The sequence below is a fragment of the Agelaius phoeniceus genome, chromosome 22 (genome assembly GCF_051311805.1).
Source record: "Agelaius phoeniceus isolate bAgePho1 chromosome 22, bAgePho1.hap1, whole genome shotgun sequence".
NCBI lineage: Eukaryota > Metazoa > Chordata > Aves > Passeriformes > Icteridae > Agelaius > Agelaius phoeniceus.
In genome coordinates, this window is record NC_135286.1 from 784,761 (window position 1) to 802,861 (window position 18,101).

The 18,101-nt window shown below is 56.2% G+C and overlaps 2 protein-coding genes across 51 annotated transcripts in view; both read right to left on the reverse strand.

Moving 5' to 3' along the window:
- Positions 1–156: 156 nt before the first annotated feature.
- On the reverse strand, positions 157–12,947 carry SELENON (selenoprotein N). Its single transcript, XM_054648070.2, has 12 exons — positions 12,763–12,947; positions 10,754–10,871; positions 9,680–9,810; positions 9,017–9,229; positions 8,261–8,385; positions 7,212–7,349; positions 6,343–6,424; positions 5,281–5,469; positions 4,146–4,251; positions 3,266–3,378; positions 2,543–2,644; positions 157–2,192 (listed from the first exon to the last, which is right to left on the reverse strand). The coding sequence occupies exons 1-12, from the start codon at positions 12,904–12,906 to the stop codon at positions 2,022–2,024; spliced, it is 1,632 nt and encodes a 543-aa protein (XP_054504045.2). The 5' UTR covers positions 12,907–12,947; the 3' UTR covers positions 157–2,021.
- A 2,559-nt stretch (positions 12,948–15,506) lies between these two features.
- The window catches only part of MAN1C1 (mannosidase alpha class 1C member 1), a 54,628-nt gene continuing 52,033 nt past the window's right edge, over positions 15,507–18,101 (reverse strand). Inside the window, exons 12-17 of one of the 50 annotated variants that reach the window (XM_077189723.1) lie at positions 17,972–18,087; positions 16,598–17,611; positions 16,533–16,554; positions 16,103–16,146; positions 15,974–16,038; positions 15,507–15,908 (exon numbers count right to left, since the gene is read on the reverse strand). In XM_077189723.1, the coding sequence (XP_077045838.1) occupies positions 17,491–17,611; positions 17,972–18,087 (237 nt within the window). In that variant the 3' untranslated portion in view covers positions 15,507–15,908; positions 15,974–16,038; positions 16,103–16,146; positions 16,533–16,554; positions 16,598–17,490. Of the gene's footprint in view, positions 15,909–15,930; positions 16,448–16,532; positions 17,612–17,971; positions 18,088–18,101 lie in introns of all 50 variants that reach the window. The other 49 variants (XM_077189718.1, XM_077189704.1, XM_077189700.1 and 46 more) reach the window with 49 other exon arrangements.

Consider the following 18,101-nt stretch of genomic DNA (forward strand, 5'->3'; position numbering starts at 1 on the left):
GGAGACACCCCAGTGGAAGGGAACCCTGGGGACACCCCGGTGCAGGGGGGACACTGGGCACGCCCCGGTGCAAAGGGGACACTGGGCACACCCCGGGCACGCCCCGTCTCGCCCCGCAGCCCCGGCGCAGGAAGCAGAGCAGAGCCGAGCCCAGCGGAGGATGCACGGATGGTTTTACCGGGGCCGCTCCGCCGCCCCTCCCGGCCGACATCGGCCCGGGCCCGCCGCGGGTTTCGGGCCAGGGCGTCACCAGGCACGGGAGGGACGGCAGCGGAGCCGATACAGAGAGAACGCACCGAGGGAACGGGGAGAACGCACCGAGAGAACGGGGGGAATACAGAGACGGAACGGGGAGAACGCACCGAGGGAACGGGGGGAATACAGAGACGGAACGGGGGGAACGCACCGAGGGAACGGGGAGAACGCAGAGACGGAACGGGGGGAACTTGGCACGGACTGCTGGAGCCCCGCAGCCTGGCACGGGAAAAGGGACACGGGCTGTGACCCCTCGGGATCCCCCAGGCTGCTCCGGCTCGGGAACCCTTTTGGGCTCCCCCTGCCACTGTCCAGGCTCATCCCGAGAGCGCTTGCAGGTGGCTGGGGGAGCTCCGGAGAATGAAATAAACTCAGTGGGATCCCAAGGGCTGAGCCCTGCGGGGATGGAAGGGCCCCAAGGGCTGACAGAGCTCTGCAGTGCTGCCCTGACCCCAGCCTGTCCCACCGGGGAGTCAGAAAGTGCAGAGCTAATGCATAGTTACAAAGCCAACCATCCCGAGGTCATTAATTAATCTCACTAGAGCAATTAGTGAAGTGACACTGGTTCAGCCCAGAGGTGCAGCTAAGCTCAGGCTCCAGGCTTAGGTACGGACGGGAGGGCTGGGGCAGGATGGGGACAGGGGAATTGCCACCACCAGGCTCCTCCCAGGACTGAAAATAAAATTAAAAAAAAAAAAAAAGGCTTTTCCCTTAATTTGGTCCAACAAAATTGTGCTTCAGAGAGCAGAAAAAGCATCACCAGCCAGGGCTGGCTGCAGGCAGCTACTGAGGATGCTTTGTCCCCTCACGTGTCTGTAGGAATATTCCTTAAATCCCACTTCATTTAACCTTTCCTTCCCCAAATTACAAAATGATGCTCATTCTGTATGCAGGCATTGGCACAGAGTAGGAGCAACTGCTCAGGGTGGCTTCGGGTAAGGGACAATGGCTTCATGTCTGAACAACCTCTTTGGAAAAATAATTCCTGAAAATACCTTTTTGTACTTCTGGCTTCTAGAACTGCCCAGTCCTCAGCCAGGAGGGAACTTCATGGTTCCTCCCCCAGAAGCTCAAAGCAGACAGGGACAGAGCAGCAGCTCCAAGGGGACACGGGGAGAAGGTCCCAGAGCTGCTGGGGAGGGATGGAGGGATGGATGGGAGGGATGGGTGGGTGGGACACTGCTCACTGCTGTGTCCTTCAGCCTGGGGTCACTGGGGGAGCTCAGCCTGATCCTCACCTGACCCCTCTGGTGCCCACTCCTGGTGTCCCCGTGCCACCCTCGGGGCACAGACCCTGCCTGAGCGAGGCACCAGGTGACACAGGGCCCTGCTCAGGGTCCTGTCACACAGATTGTCCCTGTCAGTGTCCAGAGCTGCCCAGGACACCAGGCTGGCCCTACTGCTGGCTCTGTCCTCAGCACGAGTGTTTGGTCACGATGGCAGTGCTGTCCCTGCAGCCAGCACGTCCTGCAGGTCAGTTCTGGGCTTGCAGCAGGAGCTGCAAAGGGATGGGGGTGGGTGCACACCCAGGCAGGGGCATTGGGAGCGTGTCCAAGGATTTGCACTCCTGCAGAAACGTGCCTGAGGTGAGAGGGGCAGGCTGTGAAACTGGAGCTCAGCTCACACCAGGATCCAGAGCACAGCCCCAGCTGGGACCGCCTGCAGCTCAACACCAACGGCTGCCACGGGCACCAGGAGGATTTGCTGTAACCAAAATAGATCTCTGAAGTCTTTGGCCATCTCAGGGGGGCATTCAGTGCCTGGTTTTAGGGCTGCAGGTATGGTTTTGCTCTGTGCAGCCCTTCCTTCAGGAATTGGAGGTAAGTTGCAGTTGAAGGGTCTTCAAAATTGGTTGAGAAACTAAAGATGCTGCTTTCAACATCTTCAGGCTTCATAGAAGTAATGTCCAGGAAATAGTTGGCATTGATGTGGTGAATCTGGCAAAGAAAACAGATGAGAGGAGACTTGTAAGGGTCAGAGCAATTCCCCATTCCCTGCCCTGGCCTGCAGCCAGCACAGAGCAGACAAGGCTCTAACAGCTCCCACAGAGTATCTGATTCCTTCCAATGCTAATTCAGGAACCAGAATTCGGGTCTGAATTTCACAGTCAGAGGAGAATGTGCCATCTTCCCCCAAGGGTGCTGACCCTTTGCTTAGGTTAAGAAGAAGATGAAGAACTAAAACACATTTGTTTCAGATTTCCAGGTGGAGGGCCCAAGGCTCAGGGGCAGTTCCAGGTGTGGGAGAGCTGCAGAGAACAGATGCCATGGGAGGAGCCCAGCCTTACCACCGTGCCGTTGGGGAGGCAGATGATCATCTCCACAGGGAAGTTGTATTTCTCCAGGTGCAGCTTGGCCAGTTTGCTGTGGAACTCATTCTCTCTGTTGCTCTGCAGACAGACACCAAAACCACACTTTGGCACAGCCCAGACACGGCAGAATGACACCAGAATGACACAGGGGAGCCCCCAGGAGAGAGGGAAGGAGGGAGGGAGCACAGAGCTGCTTTGCAGTGCAAGGGTGACTGGTACCATTCTCACAGGCTGCTTTCCCATTCCCTTTCAGACTCCCTCTCTCATTGCAGCTGTAGATTTTCTCCCCAGACAAGAAAATCTCCCCATCACAGGCACACCAAAGTCCAATGCCAGCCCTTCCCAGAGTCCCCAGCTCTGTGACTGATCCCAGCTGACAGCACAGGCTCACAAGTGGGGAAAGGCTCAGTCAGGAGCCCCAGGGCTCAGACAGTTATTGGGTTATTTGGTTATTTGCTTGTCCCCTGGGCTGCAGGGGAGTCAGTTGGCTGATGGCACCAGAGGCCTTGGGCAGGGCTGTCTCACAGAGAATCATCTGTTTTAGCTTTAAACCTGGCACCAGGACAGAGCCAAGGGGTCACTCTCAGCCTGCCTCCATCTGCTGTCTGCCCGGCCCCTGCAGCACCCGAGGACAGGGAGGGCTCACAACAAAGATCCCCCCTGGCACCCCCTGGCACCCCAGCAGAGTGTGAGCCTCACCTGCAGCTCCTCCAGCTCCTTGACCAGGGACCAGCTGCTGATGAAGCTCTCGTTGAGCAGGGTGAGGATGGGCGAACTTTCCAGGACGGTTTCCCGGAGAGTTCGCCCCGAACCTGGCACAGGAAGAGGCACAGGAGGCTTTGCTGTGGTTCCTCAGGTCACTGTCACCATGCTCGATGCCACCTGCTGGGTGCCAGCTGGCTCTGCTCCCCCCAGCCCTCCCCACCGTCTTTTTGCTCCATTTTTGGCAGTTTTCCATGGCTTTTGTTCCCCACAGGTGCTGCTCAGCAGAGCAGAGCCCAGGCCAGGCACAGAAGGCCCAGGAGAGCCATGGCAGCCACCCCGAGTGCCACCTGCTGCTCATGCCAAGCACAGCTCAGTGCTGAGGGTTTTTCAGGGCAGACAGGACTGAAGGGACCCTTCCCCTCCCACCCAGCCCTGCTGCCAAGGTGGCACAGGAGCTCTGAGGCACCGAGGGGGAAAAGCTGCACATCAGGACAGCCCCCAGGGCCAGGCCTGGCTCTGGCCTGTCCTGTGCAGGTGCCAGGGACAAGGCACACAGAGCAGTGCCCCTTTTCCCTGCCAATGCTGCCTCTTCCCCAGCAGGAGGGAGGAAGGGGAAAGACCAGAGCCATGTCTCCTCCTTGACAAAGGCACCTGACCCACAGCTTGTCTCAGACAGAGCTGGTGCTGCCACTGGGCAGCTGGGATCCCACCAGGGATCCCCACTCCCAGCTCCCACCAGGGATCCCCACTCCCACCAGGGATCCCCACTCCCAGCCTTTGTCTGCTCAGCATCTCCAGAGCCCACACAAGTGGCTCAAGGTTTCCTGCTGGCCCCTGGCCCCCATCCCTGCAGCCAGGCTGGGAATGCCCTCACCTCAGCAGGACTGGTCATCCAGGGCACCCCAGAGCAGGATGGAGTGCACCAGCTTCTTCTCTGCTTGTGCTCTCTCAAAGGCTTCTGTGAAGGGCAGGTAGGAGACCTGGGGGCAGAGGGACAGTGTGAGGGACAGGCACAACAGCCCAGCTCCAGCAGGAGCAGGAGGAAGGAACCAGAGCCAGGGGGACACACACAGAGCTCAGTCTGCAGCAGGACCTGCAGGTTTGAAGTGATAACTGTGAAAAGTGGTAACTGTGATAAAGTGGTAACTGTGATAAAGTGATCACTGTGATAAAGTGATAACTGTGATAAAATGATCACTGTGGTGGTGTCCCCATGGGGTGACACCTCCTGGGCAGGCTGTGGTCTCCCTGTCCCTGGCACCCTCACACTGCAGAGAACACCTGCAGCAGGGTGGCCAGGCTGTCTGCAGCCCCACCCCAGCTGCTGGGAAATCTGCCCTTGAGGCATTCATTACAAACCTCCTGAAGCAGCCTGAGAACTGGCAGAGGAGCCTGCACAGAGCTGCTCCCATCACTCAAATGGAAGGAGCTGATATGAACATCTTGGCAGCCTGAAGGGACATTTGTAAGCTCAGACTCAAGGAGGCAGCCACCAAAACGTGTCCCTCCAGCCAAGGCAGCAGTGACAGGCAGTGGCCATCTGCTCCACAGCCTGCTGGCATCTTCAAGAGTTTGGGTCACCCAGAGCTGTAAATTTGTGTCTGGCTGCAGGCTGCAGAGGCACAGGCAGATCGTGTGTTCTCTGCTGATAAGGGAAGCCTGGTCCAGAGGCACCTGGCTGCTGTGCAAGTGAAGCCAGAGGAAAAGGCATTTGTAAGCAGCACAATTACCTGCCTGCTCCAGAATCACAGCAGCAGCCAGCGATAAGAGGCAGGCAGGATGAGCCTACACCCACAGCACAATCCTGGGGACACCTGACATGGAGAATTTGCTCCTGCCTGTGCTGCTGTGTGACCCCAAACACCCTGGGACACCCTCCCAGTGCCCTGGATGCTGCTCAGGCTGTGTTCTCTGGACCCTGCTGGCCCTCCAGGACACTCACTGGGTGGCTGAGTGAGGACAATCTGCCCCAAATCAACGTGCCAAGGAGAGCCCAGCCCCTTCCTCACCTTCTTAAATGGATACATGGCCACTTCCAGCCTGTGGGCTGCCTCCTGCCAGGGGATCTGCTGCTGCCAGGTGATCTCCTCAAACACAAACTGGATGGGCTCCCCCGAGGGGTCCTTGCTGGCCAGGACCTTCCCATCCTCATCGTGGATCACAGAGGGCACCGAGGGCCCTGTGGATTCCAGCTCCATCTGCAGGGAACAGCCTGCCTTGGACCTGCACCCAGCCCTCCTGGGACAGGACACAGATCCCAAATAACCCCTGCAGCTCCTCAGGAACATCTCCCATGGCCTGGAGCTGCACTTTTCCAATGAAATACCAGGAGAGGAACTTCATTTCCCCCAGTGTGGCTGCACTCTCTGGATTGGGAATGCACAGGGTCCATGTTCCCACCTTCCCAGGGCAGATTACTGACTGTGGACACCAGATCCTTTCAATCATTAGGATCTGCAGGGCTCACTGGAGGATCTTGCTCTGTCACCAGCTCAGCCCTAGGAAGCCACGAGGGGGAGCAGCAGGAAAAGCTGCCCAGGAGCTTCCCTGTGCTTCTGGTACAGCTGAAACGATTCTGCTAAATCTGCCTTCCTGACTTCTGCCAATTAAAAATAATCATGACTCTAGTTTGGGAGAACACGGGCTTGGTGAATTCAGGTATTCAGAATTCTGCCTTATGTTTCCTGTCCCAAGAGCTGGGATTACCACTAAAAAGGGGAACAACCTCGTGCACTTTCTAAATCCAGACCCACAGTTATTCATACCCTGCTCTGGGCTCAGGGCCTGGGTTCAGCTCCTCATCTTCCCTCCTGCCTGTCAGGCAATGTTTTAAAAAAGGAAAAAGTCTCCAAAAGCTTAGGATTCAACCCACACTGAGGGAAAAAGGAAAATATCAGAAGAGCTGCCAACAGGGCTGCAGAGGGCAGACAGAGACAAATGGAAATTCTACTGCTGTACTGAAATGATCCAGGGAAAGCTCCAAGGAATGGGGTACAGAGGCTCCACAGCTCAGGGAGCACAAGCCCCTGAGGAGAAGCTGCCAGGTGTGGAGCACAGGAGAGGGCACAGACCTGAGGCAGGTATCCAATGTCCACCTCCATGTTGCTGCTCTCGCTTGCCCCATACAGCCACTCCATGTCCACGTTCAGGGACCTGCAGGGGAACAGCCAGGGCTAAAGCTGGGCAAGGGAACCCCAAACTGGAACCCAGGAGTCACCCAGGGCTAAAGCTGGGCAAGGGAACCCCAAACTGATGGGAACATCCTCCTGCAGGTCTCTGTGCTCCCTGCAGCAGCCCAGGAACACCAATCCTGCTGGAGCAGGGCCCAGGCACCCACTCAGCACTCTGGAAATCACACTCAACACCTCTGAGCTCTGTCAAATGACAGGAAAGAGAGATGTCTTTGCTCCCTCTTCCTTCCCAGCACTCCACTTGCACATTCTGATCTTGCTGAACTTTTAAAAGTGTTTTTTTGGAAGCAAAAGGCTGCTGGCAGAGCCCAAAGTGGCTGCTGGCTGTAAGAAATGTGCTGACAGAGCCACTGGGGTTGAGTCGCCAGGGTAACGTTGTAATAGAATTTTCACTCTTGTCATGGGCAAAGAGATTTGAAGCTTCTTCCCCTTGAAACAATTCCAGCTCCTTGCCAGAGAGCAGGAACGAGCTGGTGCAAAGCTCTGCACACAAAACCTTAACCTGTGAGACTCCAAGCAAAAAATGTGTTGGAGGAGGAGCACCAGGCCTTGCTGCCCTGCACTGGGACTGCCAGTCCTGCCACACCCTGCCTGTCCCTCCCATCCTCCCAGCACCAAGGGACAGTTACTGGGCATGAATCAGGCCCTGCATGGCTCAGGGATCCTCAGTGATGTAGAAATGCATTTAAGGCAACTGCAGAACTCCAATCTCTCAGATTTTCCAAGAAATGAGAGGGAAACAGCCGTACCTGTTGTTAGGAACAAAGAGCCTGAAGTCCCTGACGTGGGAAGAGTCCTTGGACAGGACAATGTAACCTGTGAACTGCCCCGGGGAAAACCAGAAGGGGAAGTTTGGTGGCTCGTTCAGCTGGAATTCAGCGTGGATCCTGAAAGGAGAGAGGAGCCATCAGCTGGGATCCTGCACTGCAGTGACAGCAGGGAAAAGCTGTCTCCAGGCACCTGAAACTATGAACCTAAACTGGGCAGGAGAGGTGGAGCTTAAAAAGCTTTTCATGTCACACAGTGAAGAAGGTGAAAGACTGGAACAGATGCCCTGGGGCAGGAGCATCTCCAGTATCCATGCCTTCTGGAACTGGGCAGCCAGGAAGGATGAAACACTTTATCATTCCTTGAAACACAAGAACAAAACGAGGCCCCTTTAGCTTGCTCAGACACATCAAAGCTGTGTGTAACACTGTGAAGTGTAAAGTGTGTAACAGCTGTGTAAAGTGTGTAACACTGCCACTAAAACAATTGTGTGGGCTCTCCCCCTTGGAAAGACACTGATAAACCCAAATCCAACAGAATTCTTGCTAGCCAGATTCTCCCCTTTCAGCCAAGGGTGATGCCCTGCATGAGGACACGGTGACATTGGCAGCACAGGTGACCCTGGGCTTGCATGAGGACACGGTGACACTGGCAGCACAGGTGACCCTGGGCTTGCATGAGGACACGGTGACACTGGCAGCACAGGTGACCCTGGGCTTGCACCTCCCTCCCAGCCACACCACCCGGTGTCCCTTGGAACGCGCTGCAGTGCCAGGACTGCTGTGCCCTCTGCCAGGGCTCCCAGTGCCCTGCCTGGGCCAGGGACAGGCTGGGGGTGTCCCCAGCCTCCAGGGGTGTCCCCAGCCCCCGGGGGTGTCCCCAGCCCCCAGGGGTGTCCCCAGCCCCCAGGGGTGTCCCCAGTCCCCGGGGGTGTCCCCAGCCCCCAGGGGTGTCCCCAGCCCCCGGGGGTGTCCCCAGCCCCCGGGGGTGTCCCCAGCCCCCAGGGGTGTCCCCAGCCCCCCGGGCTCACCGGAATGCTATGGTGTAGTAGAAGCTGCTGCTGGCCTGGAGGCAGGCCACGGCTCCCTGCGGGGCGAAGCGCGTCCTGACGAAGGGGCGCGGGTGGAACATGCTCAGCAGCCTGTGGATGAGCACCTGCAGGGAAGGGCAGCAGCTGCATCAGAACTGCTCCTCAACAGCTCCAAAGCAACCCCCACCTGAGCAGAACTTCCTCCAAAGCAACCCCCACCTGAGAACAGCTGTGGTTTAACAGCCAGCTCAGACACCGACCTAATCTCACAGCAAGGAGACAAAGCAAGGCACTGCTGTCACAAACAAATCCATCTTGCACAGCTCCTGTGCCATTCCCATGGGCTGCAGCTTCCCAGCAGCCCAGGCACAACAGCAAACTGATGTGCAAGGCTGCCTCCACCAATGCTTCAGCCTTTGAAGGGGTGGGATGCACCCAGGGGAGGGGATGCACAGCCAGGCTTTACCTGCTGAGCACACACAGGGTCCCAGCTGGCACCCAAGGGTTCCACCAGCAATGATCCCAGGTCCTTTCTGAATAACCCCCTCTGGGAAAAGCTATCCTCCAATCCCACACACTTAACAAACAGGATGAAGTTACTCAAGTCAGCCTCATCTGGCTGTCACAGACACACACAGAGCTTTTGCCTGCTCTCAGTTTTGCCTCCAGTTTAGGTGCTCCTGGTTATAAACTGCAGAATTCCTGCTTCCCTAGAAAATAGGGATTCACACATAAAATCTGAGTGTCATATCTCACCTCTTTGCCCTTGGGAGGTGGAGGGTAGAACCTGTTGTTGGAGAGATACCCAGTGAAGATGTTCAGCTCACTGGGAATTATCCACCAGGGATCCCCAAGATCCAGGTTGTCCTTAGGAGGGAGGAAGGCTTTGAACTGCCTGGCAAGCAGGACACTCATGGGGGCTGCTGGGGCCGTCCAGTTCCTGAGCCCAGACAGAGCCACGTGAGAAATCTGGGAACAGAAGAAGCTGTCAGAGCCCACCCTGGAGTCCCCAGTGTGCAGTGATGTCATGGATGCAGGGAGGCTTTGGAAAAGGGGGGAAAAACAATCACATCCCAAATTCTTCTTACCCCACCAAACAGTTCTGTCAGCCTTCAAGAATGTGAGTAACAGAGCAGAGGGAACATGGCCTGTACCAGCAGTGCTGCTGCACCCACTGAGCAGAGGCAGCCCTATTCCTGCTCCCAGCTCCCCAGGAAGGAAGGAGGGAAGGAGTGTGTGCTGCTCCAGCTGGGCCAGGGCACTGCCCAGTGTGCTGGAACCCTGCAATGCTGAGGGGGTCCCTGTCCCAGCAAACCCCACGGGATTCAGCAGGACCCTGTCCCCTCCCAGCGTATTCCTGGTGCTGCTCCCAGCCCCCAGACGTGTTTGTCCCACAGTCTGGGCCTGCAGGACACCTACTCCCAAGAAGCCATCCTTGCTCTTCGTCATTGTTTCCATGAGCAAGGGCTGGAACTTGGCCACGATGGACAAAGTCTCCCCATCTGGATCGGGCGTCTCCTCCTCTTCAGACTCTGAGACTGGAGCAACCCCTGGGCAAAAGGACAGGGATTCAAGCAGCTGCTTCCCCTCCCTCCCCTTTAAATGTGAAATGAAAATCCAGGGGCACTGGGGGTCTCCCAGCTGATCCCACACAGCAGAACTCAGACCCATCCCCAGACCAGCTCTGGCTGCACAAACTGAAGGGGAAGGGGATGAACTTAATGGCTTTACAGTGGGAGGGGTGGGTTTAGGTTGGACAGTGGAAGGAATTGTCCCTGGCACAGGGTGCCCAGAGCAGCAGCAGCTGCCCCTGGATCCCTCTGCAAGTGTCCAGGGATGGAGCTTGGAGCAGCCTGGGACAGTGGGAGGTGTCCCTGCCATGGCAGGGGTGGCACTGGATGGGCTTTAAGGTCCCTCCCAGCCCAAACCATTCCATGATTCCCTGTTTCCCTGGCTGCAAAGCCCAGGCAGACTCCCAGCCCCATCCCAGCCATACTGGAGCCAGTCCAGGAGAGCACAGCCAAGGCTGTCTGTGTCCCCACTGTCCTTTGTCATGCCCACACTCCTCCCTGGCTGGCACCAGCAGTGCCACTTGCTCTGTGCTGACACAGCCTCCAGAGATGATCTCCCACAGCTGCCACCCAGGAGAGCTGCCCCAGCTGAATGGAGCCCTCACTGATGCCTCTGGCCCGGCCTGAGCTGCATTTGTTGCATTCACCCATCCCAAATCCCCTTTAAGCTCCACACAAAGTAACTTATGTACTTTGCTAGTCCAGCAGTGGGATCCTCCACCTTGTAAAAACTGCACTTTGTCACAGTGATGTCTGCTGCTAAAGCCTTTCCAACAGCATGGAAAGCTTCACAGCCTCTCTTCACGTAAATAAGACCCAAAGCAGCACCCAGAAAACGATGAAGTGAATAAAATATTCAGTGAGTTCAAGCTGTGGGGTCCATGACGTTTGGCTCCGTGCAGGGACGCAGACAGGAACTCACCTGTGAGCTTCTCAGCAATGGGCTTGAACTCCTCTGGGCTCAGGTACAGGTCCTTGTTGGTGTCCAGGGAGGAGAAGAGGAACAGCCCCTCATTCCCCAGGGACTTCAGAGCCAGCTCCTGGTTTGGGAAGAAGAGGCAGGAGAGATTTCATTGGAACCTCCTGCAGGAGGAGGTTCATTGGAACCCCTCTGGCCCCTCTGGAGTGAATCCCATTCTTCCCAGCACATCCAGGGGGAAGATGAACGCCCCTTGGCAGGATTTGGTGCTATCTGCAACGTGTCCAGGCACTGCTGGCAGGAGGATATTGAACCTGCATCTGCCTGAGTAATTCCAGCTGAACCATTTGCTCACGTTCAGAGTCTTTTGCCAGAAAAATTCCTCACTTTTTCCAGCTAGTTAGTCCAAAACCTGCAGCTACTGGCAGCACCTGGAGGTGGTGGTTGCTGGGATAAGTGCTGCACAGTCAAACAAAGGCACTCACATATGTGACTACCACATTCCAAAAGCACAGAGGGACTGAGCTGAGCCCTTGGAATTAGAAAGTTCCACTCGTGGTGGGATCCACTCCAGCATCACTGCCCTGCTGTGGTCATTGCCCCTCCAGATCTCCAGCCTTGGAACTGCATGGAATATTCTGGCTCCCTGCTCCCTCAGCCACCCATCAGGGAGTCACAGAGCCCACAGCCTTCTCTAGAAACTCCCACAGGATCCCAGCTTCTCCCTGCCTCAGTTTCTCCCTCTGACAAGCCCCCACAGGGCTCACCAAGGTGGTGTCTCCCTCAGAGCAGCCCCAGAAGGGCTCTGGATGCTTCCAGACATTTCCACTCCACAGTCTGAAGGGAAAGGGACAACTTGGAGGCAGAGCAAGAGCTGCAGGCTGGTGTGAGAGGAGGGAGAGACACAGAGCAGGCAGGACAGAGCCCTCAGTGCCAGCCAGCCCTTGGCACGTGCCCCAGGATCCAGCAGCTTGCCCTGCCACCCTGGAGAAGCCTGGAGCTGGGAGCACAAACACTCTGCATCCTGCTGCTCTCCATTGCCTGCAGCACCATCCCCAGAGCTCCTGAGCCAGTTTATTTTCCATCTGTTGCCTGCCAGCCTGAAGCAGCACTAATGCAGCCTGGAAGGCTTTGCTCCCATCAACTGCAGCTACAAAAGCACTCAAGAGCCTTCCAGAGCACTTCCAGGGCTGAGATTGAAATAAACTGGAACTCAAAACGAAGATCTGGATGAGGACATGGCCAAGGACATTAAAAAATGAAGGGAGATGGTTTTTTGTGCACAGGGACAATGCATTGTGGACTGTCAACAGTTAACCTGCTTTTATTCCCTGAATGAATGGAGATGAGCATCCTGGGCTCTGGAGATAGGTAACAGCTCTGCTGAGCACCTGGCTGCAGGTGCTGACACATCTCCCTCAACCCAGTGTCCACCTTAACCCCCCAATGCCTGGTGCTCAGCCCAGCCTGGCCACAGCCACCTCAGCCCCGGTGCCCAGCGGTTCTGGTGCCCCCTCAGCCTGGCAATGGCCACTTCAGACCTCACCAAGTGCCTGGTGGTCACTCCAGCCATGGCCACCTTAACCCCACACTGGTTCCTGGTGCCCCCTCAGCCTGGCCATGGCCACCTCAGCCCCCACCGATTCCTGGAAGTCACTTTAGCCTGGGCATGGCCACCTCAGACCCCACCGATGCCCGGTGCCCCCTCAGCCCGGCTGCGGCTCCCTCAGCCCCGGTGCCCACCGGCTCCTGGTGCCCCCTCAGCCCCGCTACAGCTCTCTCAGCCCGGCTTCGGCCCTCTCAGCCCCGCTACAGCTCCCTCAGCCCGGCTTCGGCCCTCTCAGCCCCGCTACAGCTCCCTCAGCCCGGCTTCGGCCCCCTCAGCCCCGCTGCCCGCCCGGCGCCGCCGCCTCCCCTCACGCAGCCCGGCCCGGCCGCGCCCGCCATTCCCCCTCGCTCCGCCCGGCCGTCCCCGCCCCTGTACCCGGTACCCGGTGCCCGGTGCTCGGTACCTGCTGCCGCGCCGCCTCCGCGTCCCGGTAGTACTTGGCGGCCAGCAGCGCGGCCAGCAGCGCCAGGGCCAGCGCCAGGCGCGGAGGGGCCGGCCCGGGCCCCGGCCCCGCCATCGCGCCGGGCCCGCGCCGCGGAGCCGCCATGGCCGCCGGGCCGGGGGAGGCGTCAGGCGGCCGAGGAGGGGCCGCGGGCCCCGCGGGGAAACAAAAACGCTTTTTGGTGTTAAATCACCTCCGCTCCGTCACGGGAAGGGGCTTTGTGGTGTTAAATCAGCGGCACCCGGTCAGGGAAAAGTGTGTTTTAGTGTTAAATGAGCGTCGGTGCGTCTGGGAAAAGATCGTGTTAGTGTTAAATGACCGGCACCCGCTAAGGAAAAAATGTGTTTTAGGGTTAAAGCCCCGTCGCCCGGCTAGGGAAAAGTTCCTTTTAGTGTTAAATGAGCGGCACTTGTCAGGATAAAACCACGTTTTAATGGTAAATGAGCGGCACTTGTTCAGGAAAAAGCACTTTTTCGGCTGAAATGGCTCTGCTGTGAGGGCTCTGGGGGGATGAACCCCCTCCTGCTCTGTCTCCAAGGGCTTTTTCTTTATTATCCATGGGAGACGGGTGTGTGTCCATCCCCACATTCCCATTTTGTCCTTAATTCAGCTTTTCCCAGAAGGAACAAAACCCTGAACTTCCCAAACCCATATCCTGCACTTCTGCTTGGTTCTAGCTGACCAAAATGGGTATTTTTTAATAAAACGGGTATCAGTGGGCTCACTTGCAGTGATTCTGCTGAGGTTTGAGCCCTGGGGATGGGAATTAGGGCATGGGAATGACTTGGCAGCCCTGGGTGATGGTGCTCAGCCTCCTTTCTCCAGCATCATCCCCACATTTTCGGTCATTTTTACCACCATGGGTCACATTTTGGGTCATTTCCACCCCAAGCTTTTCAACCTCCCATATTTTCAGTGTCCCTCCCACAGCAGTGGCATTGTTGTCACATTGTCCCTTAGCGGTGGCTGGGCCAAGACACACAAAATTATTATTTAGACACACAAATTTATTATTTGAACTCCCTGCACCTCATCCTCCCGCTCCTCCGTGCTTCCAATCCTGCTCCAATCCCCCACTGCCAGGGCAGATTTCTGCTGCAGGGCCAGCACCGAGCGTTTGATCTCTCCGAGGGTAGCAGGAAGCGTCAGCCTTTAATCCTTTGAAGCTCTGCTGTATCCTAAGCCTGCCTAATCGTTTTTGTTTTAGCTCTAAAGAACTCTGGAGATGGAGATGAGCGAGAGCATGACCAAGCCATTAAGGGAGGATGAGGATGGGAGCAAGCAGAGGAGCCCAGCAGTGGAACCAGGGGGGAAATTTGTGATTCATGCAGTGAAAATTCCTTCTGCAGCACAGCAGAAAACTTCCCTGGAACTCTGCCCCATAAAGAACCCGATTGTGGCTGTGGAATTAGCAGAGCATGGAAATGATGTCTGGGAGCAGGGATGGGTCTGGGAGCAGGGGATGAGCTCAGCACCTGCAGCAGATGTGCTCTAAAACCTGCTGCTGCTTCCCTATATATATATATATAACTATATATAAAATAACCCAGCACGGGCCACAGAGTGTAACGGGATGGGATGGGTTTGGAGCAGGATAAAGGCCCTGGTTTGTCAGGGAAATGAACAGGAGGGGACCTGGCAGGGTGGTGGCAGAGCTGAGCTGGTTCTCTTTGGGCTCGTTTTACACCCAAATCATTTCCAGTCACCACAAAAGATGAGAAACTGGGGGATTATTTGATGGGAAAGAGAATGAAAGAGAAATGTGAAATAATTCAGGGTGGCTGCAGCTCCTTGAAAGAGAACAAACCTCTCTGGGTTTGTTCTGGGCGCTGGGATTGCAGCACTCAGGAAGAATGTCAAATATCCACACATCTGCTGTGGGGCCCACCCAGGCACACCTGGATCAAAGGGAATCCTAAAAAGAATAACAGGGAAGATTTCCACCCAGCAGGAGAAACCATCCCAGATTTCCCCTTGGCCAGAACAGCTCCTGGTTCGTGGAGTGGCCACCGAGCTGCAGGAAAGTTCCTTGGGAGGGTGTGGGATGGTCCCACTCAGCCGTGTGAAATGGAAACCAGCCCTGGATCTGTTCCTGAAGGAAGCCAGAACCACACTGTTTATTTTGAGGGTTTAAGTTCTGCTCCATGTTACTCCAAGAGCAGGTCATTCTTATTTAAGAGATTCCCTTAATCCATTATCAGAATCCTTTGAGCTCCAAGAGCTCCCCATCCCCAAATCTCCCGGATAACACAGCTCACTCCCAAGATGTTTATTTACCAACACCCATTCCTCTAGGCCAGGCTTAGCAGGCTGCAGCTTTATCCCTGGGATAATGCTAAGTCCCCATCTGACAATCTTATTTCTCTCGGGGAATTACAAAGGCAGGAATTTAGAAACAACATTTTCTGTTTTCACAACTTGCTCAAAGCAACTTTATTTTCCCCCAAGTTGCTGAACGAACCAATTGTCACGAGGCTGTCACAAGAATGAACAAAAATGTTCCATCCCCCAGGGCCACAGAGCTGTGCAGTGATCAGAGGCAATGCTGATCCCAGATCCAGCACTCCAACAGAGCTGGGGATTGCTGTCAACCACTGCCTGGATTCCCCTAGAAACCAACTTCTACTGCACAAAACTCTTCAAATCCGCTCTTTAAATCCAGTATTGTCTCATTCCAAGCATGGAGTCACTGGTCTTTTACAGGATCAACCCCAACAAGCTTTTTATTTTACAAGACTTTTATTCTGTTTCACAGACCTGACTATTACAGCAGTAAAATTATTACAAGTGACTCGTAACATTTAGTTCCAAATAAAAGTAGAAAAACACCAAAAAAAACAATAAAAGGAAAGTTAAATGAGATGTGATGGGTGGTAAATGTACTTTAAGAGCACAGGGGAAAAAAAAAAGTATATAAAAATACATCAGGAGCAAGGATTTTGGTTTAGTTACAGTTGTGACACCACAGAGTCACAGAATGGCTGAGGCTGAAGGGGACCTTTGGGGTGGCCCTGTCCCAGTCCCTGCTCAGGCAGGGTCACCTGAACCCCAGGGCTGTGTCACCTGTCCCCCAGGGCTGTGTCACCTGTCCCCCAGGGCTGTGTCACCTGAACCCCAGGGCTGTGTCACCTGAACCCCAGGGCTGTGTCACTGTCCCCCAGGGCTGTGTCACTGAACCCCAGGGCTGTGTCACCTGTCCCTCAGGGCTGTGTCACCTGTCCCTCAGGGCTGTGTCACCTGAGCCCCAGGGCTGTGTCACTGAACCCCAGGGCTGTGTCACTGAGCCCCAGGGCTGTGTCACCTGAGCCCCAGGGCTGTGTCACCTGTCCCCCAGGGCTGTGTCACCTGTCCCCCAGGGCTGTGTCACTGAACCCCAGGGCTGTGTCACCTGTCCCCCAGGGCTGTGTCACCTGAACCCCAGGGCTGTGTCACTGAACCCCAGGGCTGTGTCACTGAACCCCAGGGCTGTGTCACCTGTCCCCCAGGGCTGTGTCACTGAACCCCAGGGCTGTGTCACTGAACCCCAGGGCTGTGTCACCTGTCCCCCAGGGCTGTGTCACTGAACCCCAGGGCTGTGTCACCTGTTCCCCAGGGCTGTGTCACTGAACCCCAGGGCTGTGTCACCTGAACCCCAGGGCTGTGTCACCTGTCCCCCAGGCTGTGTCACCTGTCCCCCAGGGCTGTGTCACTGAACCCCAGGGCTGTGTCACCTGTCCCCCAGGCTGTGTCACCTGTCCCTCAGGGCTGTGTCACCTGTCCCTCAGGGCTGTGTCACCTGTCCCCCAGGCTGTGTCACCTGTCCCTCTGGAGAGGTCCAGGTGGGTTCTGCTGCAGCCCAGGCTGGAGCTTTCCCCCCTCCCTGCTGCCCTCAGGATCCTGAACTCACCATCCACAGCCTCTGCAGCCTTAGATCTTGTTCTGGGCTCAGCAGAGCCCCTCTGTTGGCTCCTGTGTCCCTTGCAGGAGGAATTTATCACTCCAGGAGCCTCCAGGACTGCTCCTGAGTTACCCCTCCAGCAGGGATTAGGGTGGTTCAAGTCCCCCCTGAAATCTGCAAATTCCAGCCTGAGGCTGCTCCTGTCTGCAGGGTCTGATCCTCTCATTTCCCAGTAGAAGATCACCTCTCCCTGTCCTCCCTTCACTCCTGAGCTCTCAGCTGGCTCCTCAGCCATCCCCAAGAATTCCAGCTGCTCTCCCACACCAAGGACAACTCCCCTTCCTCGTTCTCCTGCAGAGCCCCCAGAGCCCAGCACCAGAAATCCCAGAACACTGGGAGCTGTCCACTGGAAAGGTGATAAATCCAAGAGCAGATGAAAGGCAGAAATGAACCAGAGAAAGGAAAGGAGGATGTGTGTGTGTTCGTGTGTGTGTAAAGTCTATTTTATGGCAAACTTCCAGTCCTTTGGCCACTATAAAGCAAAATCCGTGGATTTCATATAAATTCTCTGTATAAAGGAATGTCTATGAACTGTGTACAGTATGGCCCAGAATAAACATCTCATCATCAGCCTAATAGAGCTCCTCACAGAGGAAAAGAAGGTGCTTAGTCATGGTTCATCTTCCCAAGAAAATCCTGTCCGCAATTGGACGAGTGCCCCCAAACACCATTTCAGGAACAACAGGAATTCCTTCAATGGAAAGGAAAAGCAGAGTCTGCCCAGGCTGGGGGAGCAGGAGCTGGGCAGGGCCTCAGGGCTGCCCTGCTGCTTTCAAGTCTGTGTGGTTGATGGGCAGGGGGTGAGCCTCGGTGTTGAACACCCAATCCTCCAGGGACAGCACGTCATCTTCACAGAACAGAAGATAGAGGTACCTGCAGGACAGGGACACACGGCCTGGAGGAGCTCAGCAGGGCTCAGGCAGGCACAGGCAGCAGCTGGGACACATTCCCACCTCCCTGGACATCCCCACCCTTCCCAGGAAACCCAGCAGAGCCCTTCAGCCCAAGCCCCTGGGCAGGAGCATCCACAAAAGATGCTCACAAAGATTTCCAGCCTTGCCCAGTTTCCCCCAGAATGGGCTGGCTTGGAAAGATCCTGAAAGCTCCTCTGGTTCCAGCCCCCTGCCCTGGGCAGGGACACCACCCCTGGGAGGAGAAGACTTCCCCCTCATCATCTGAGGCTCCTTGAGCAGCTGCTGCAGGAGCTGTGCTGCTCTGGGAGCCCACACTTACTTCAGGGTCTCTGCGAGGAAGAAGCTCTGCTGCATGTTGTCGTGGCTGGGCGTGGTGCTGTACACGTCCCGGATGCCAGAGAAGCCAGCTTCCACCCTGCAGTGCTTCTCCAGGGCCTGGGGGAACAGAA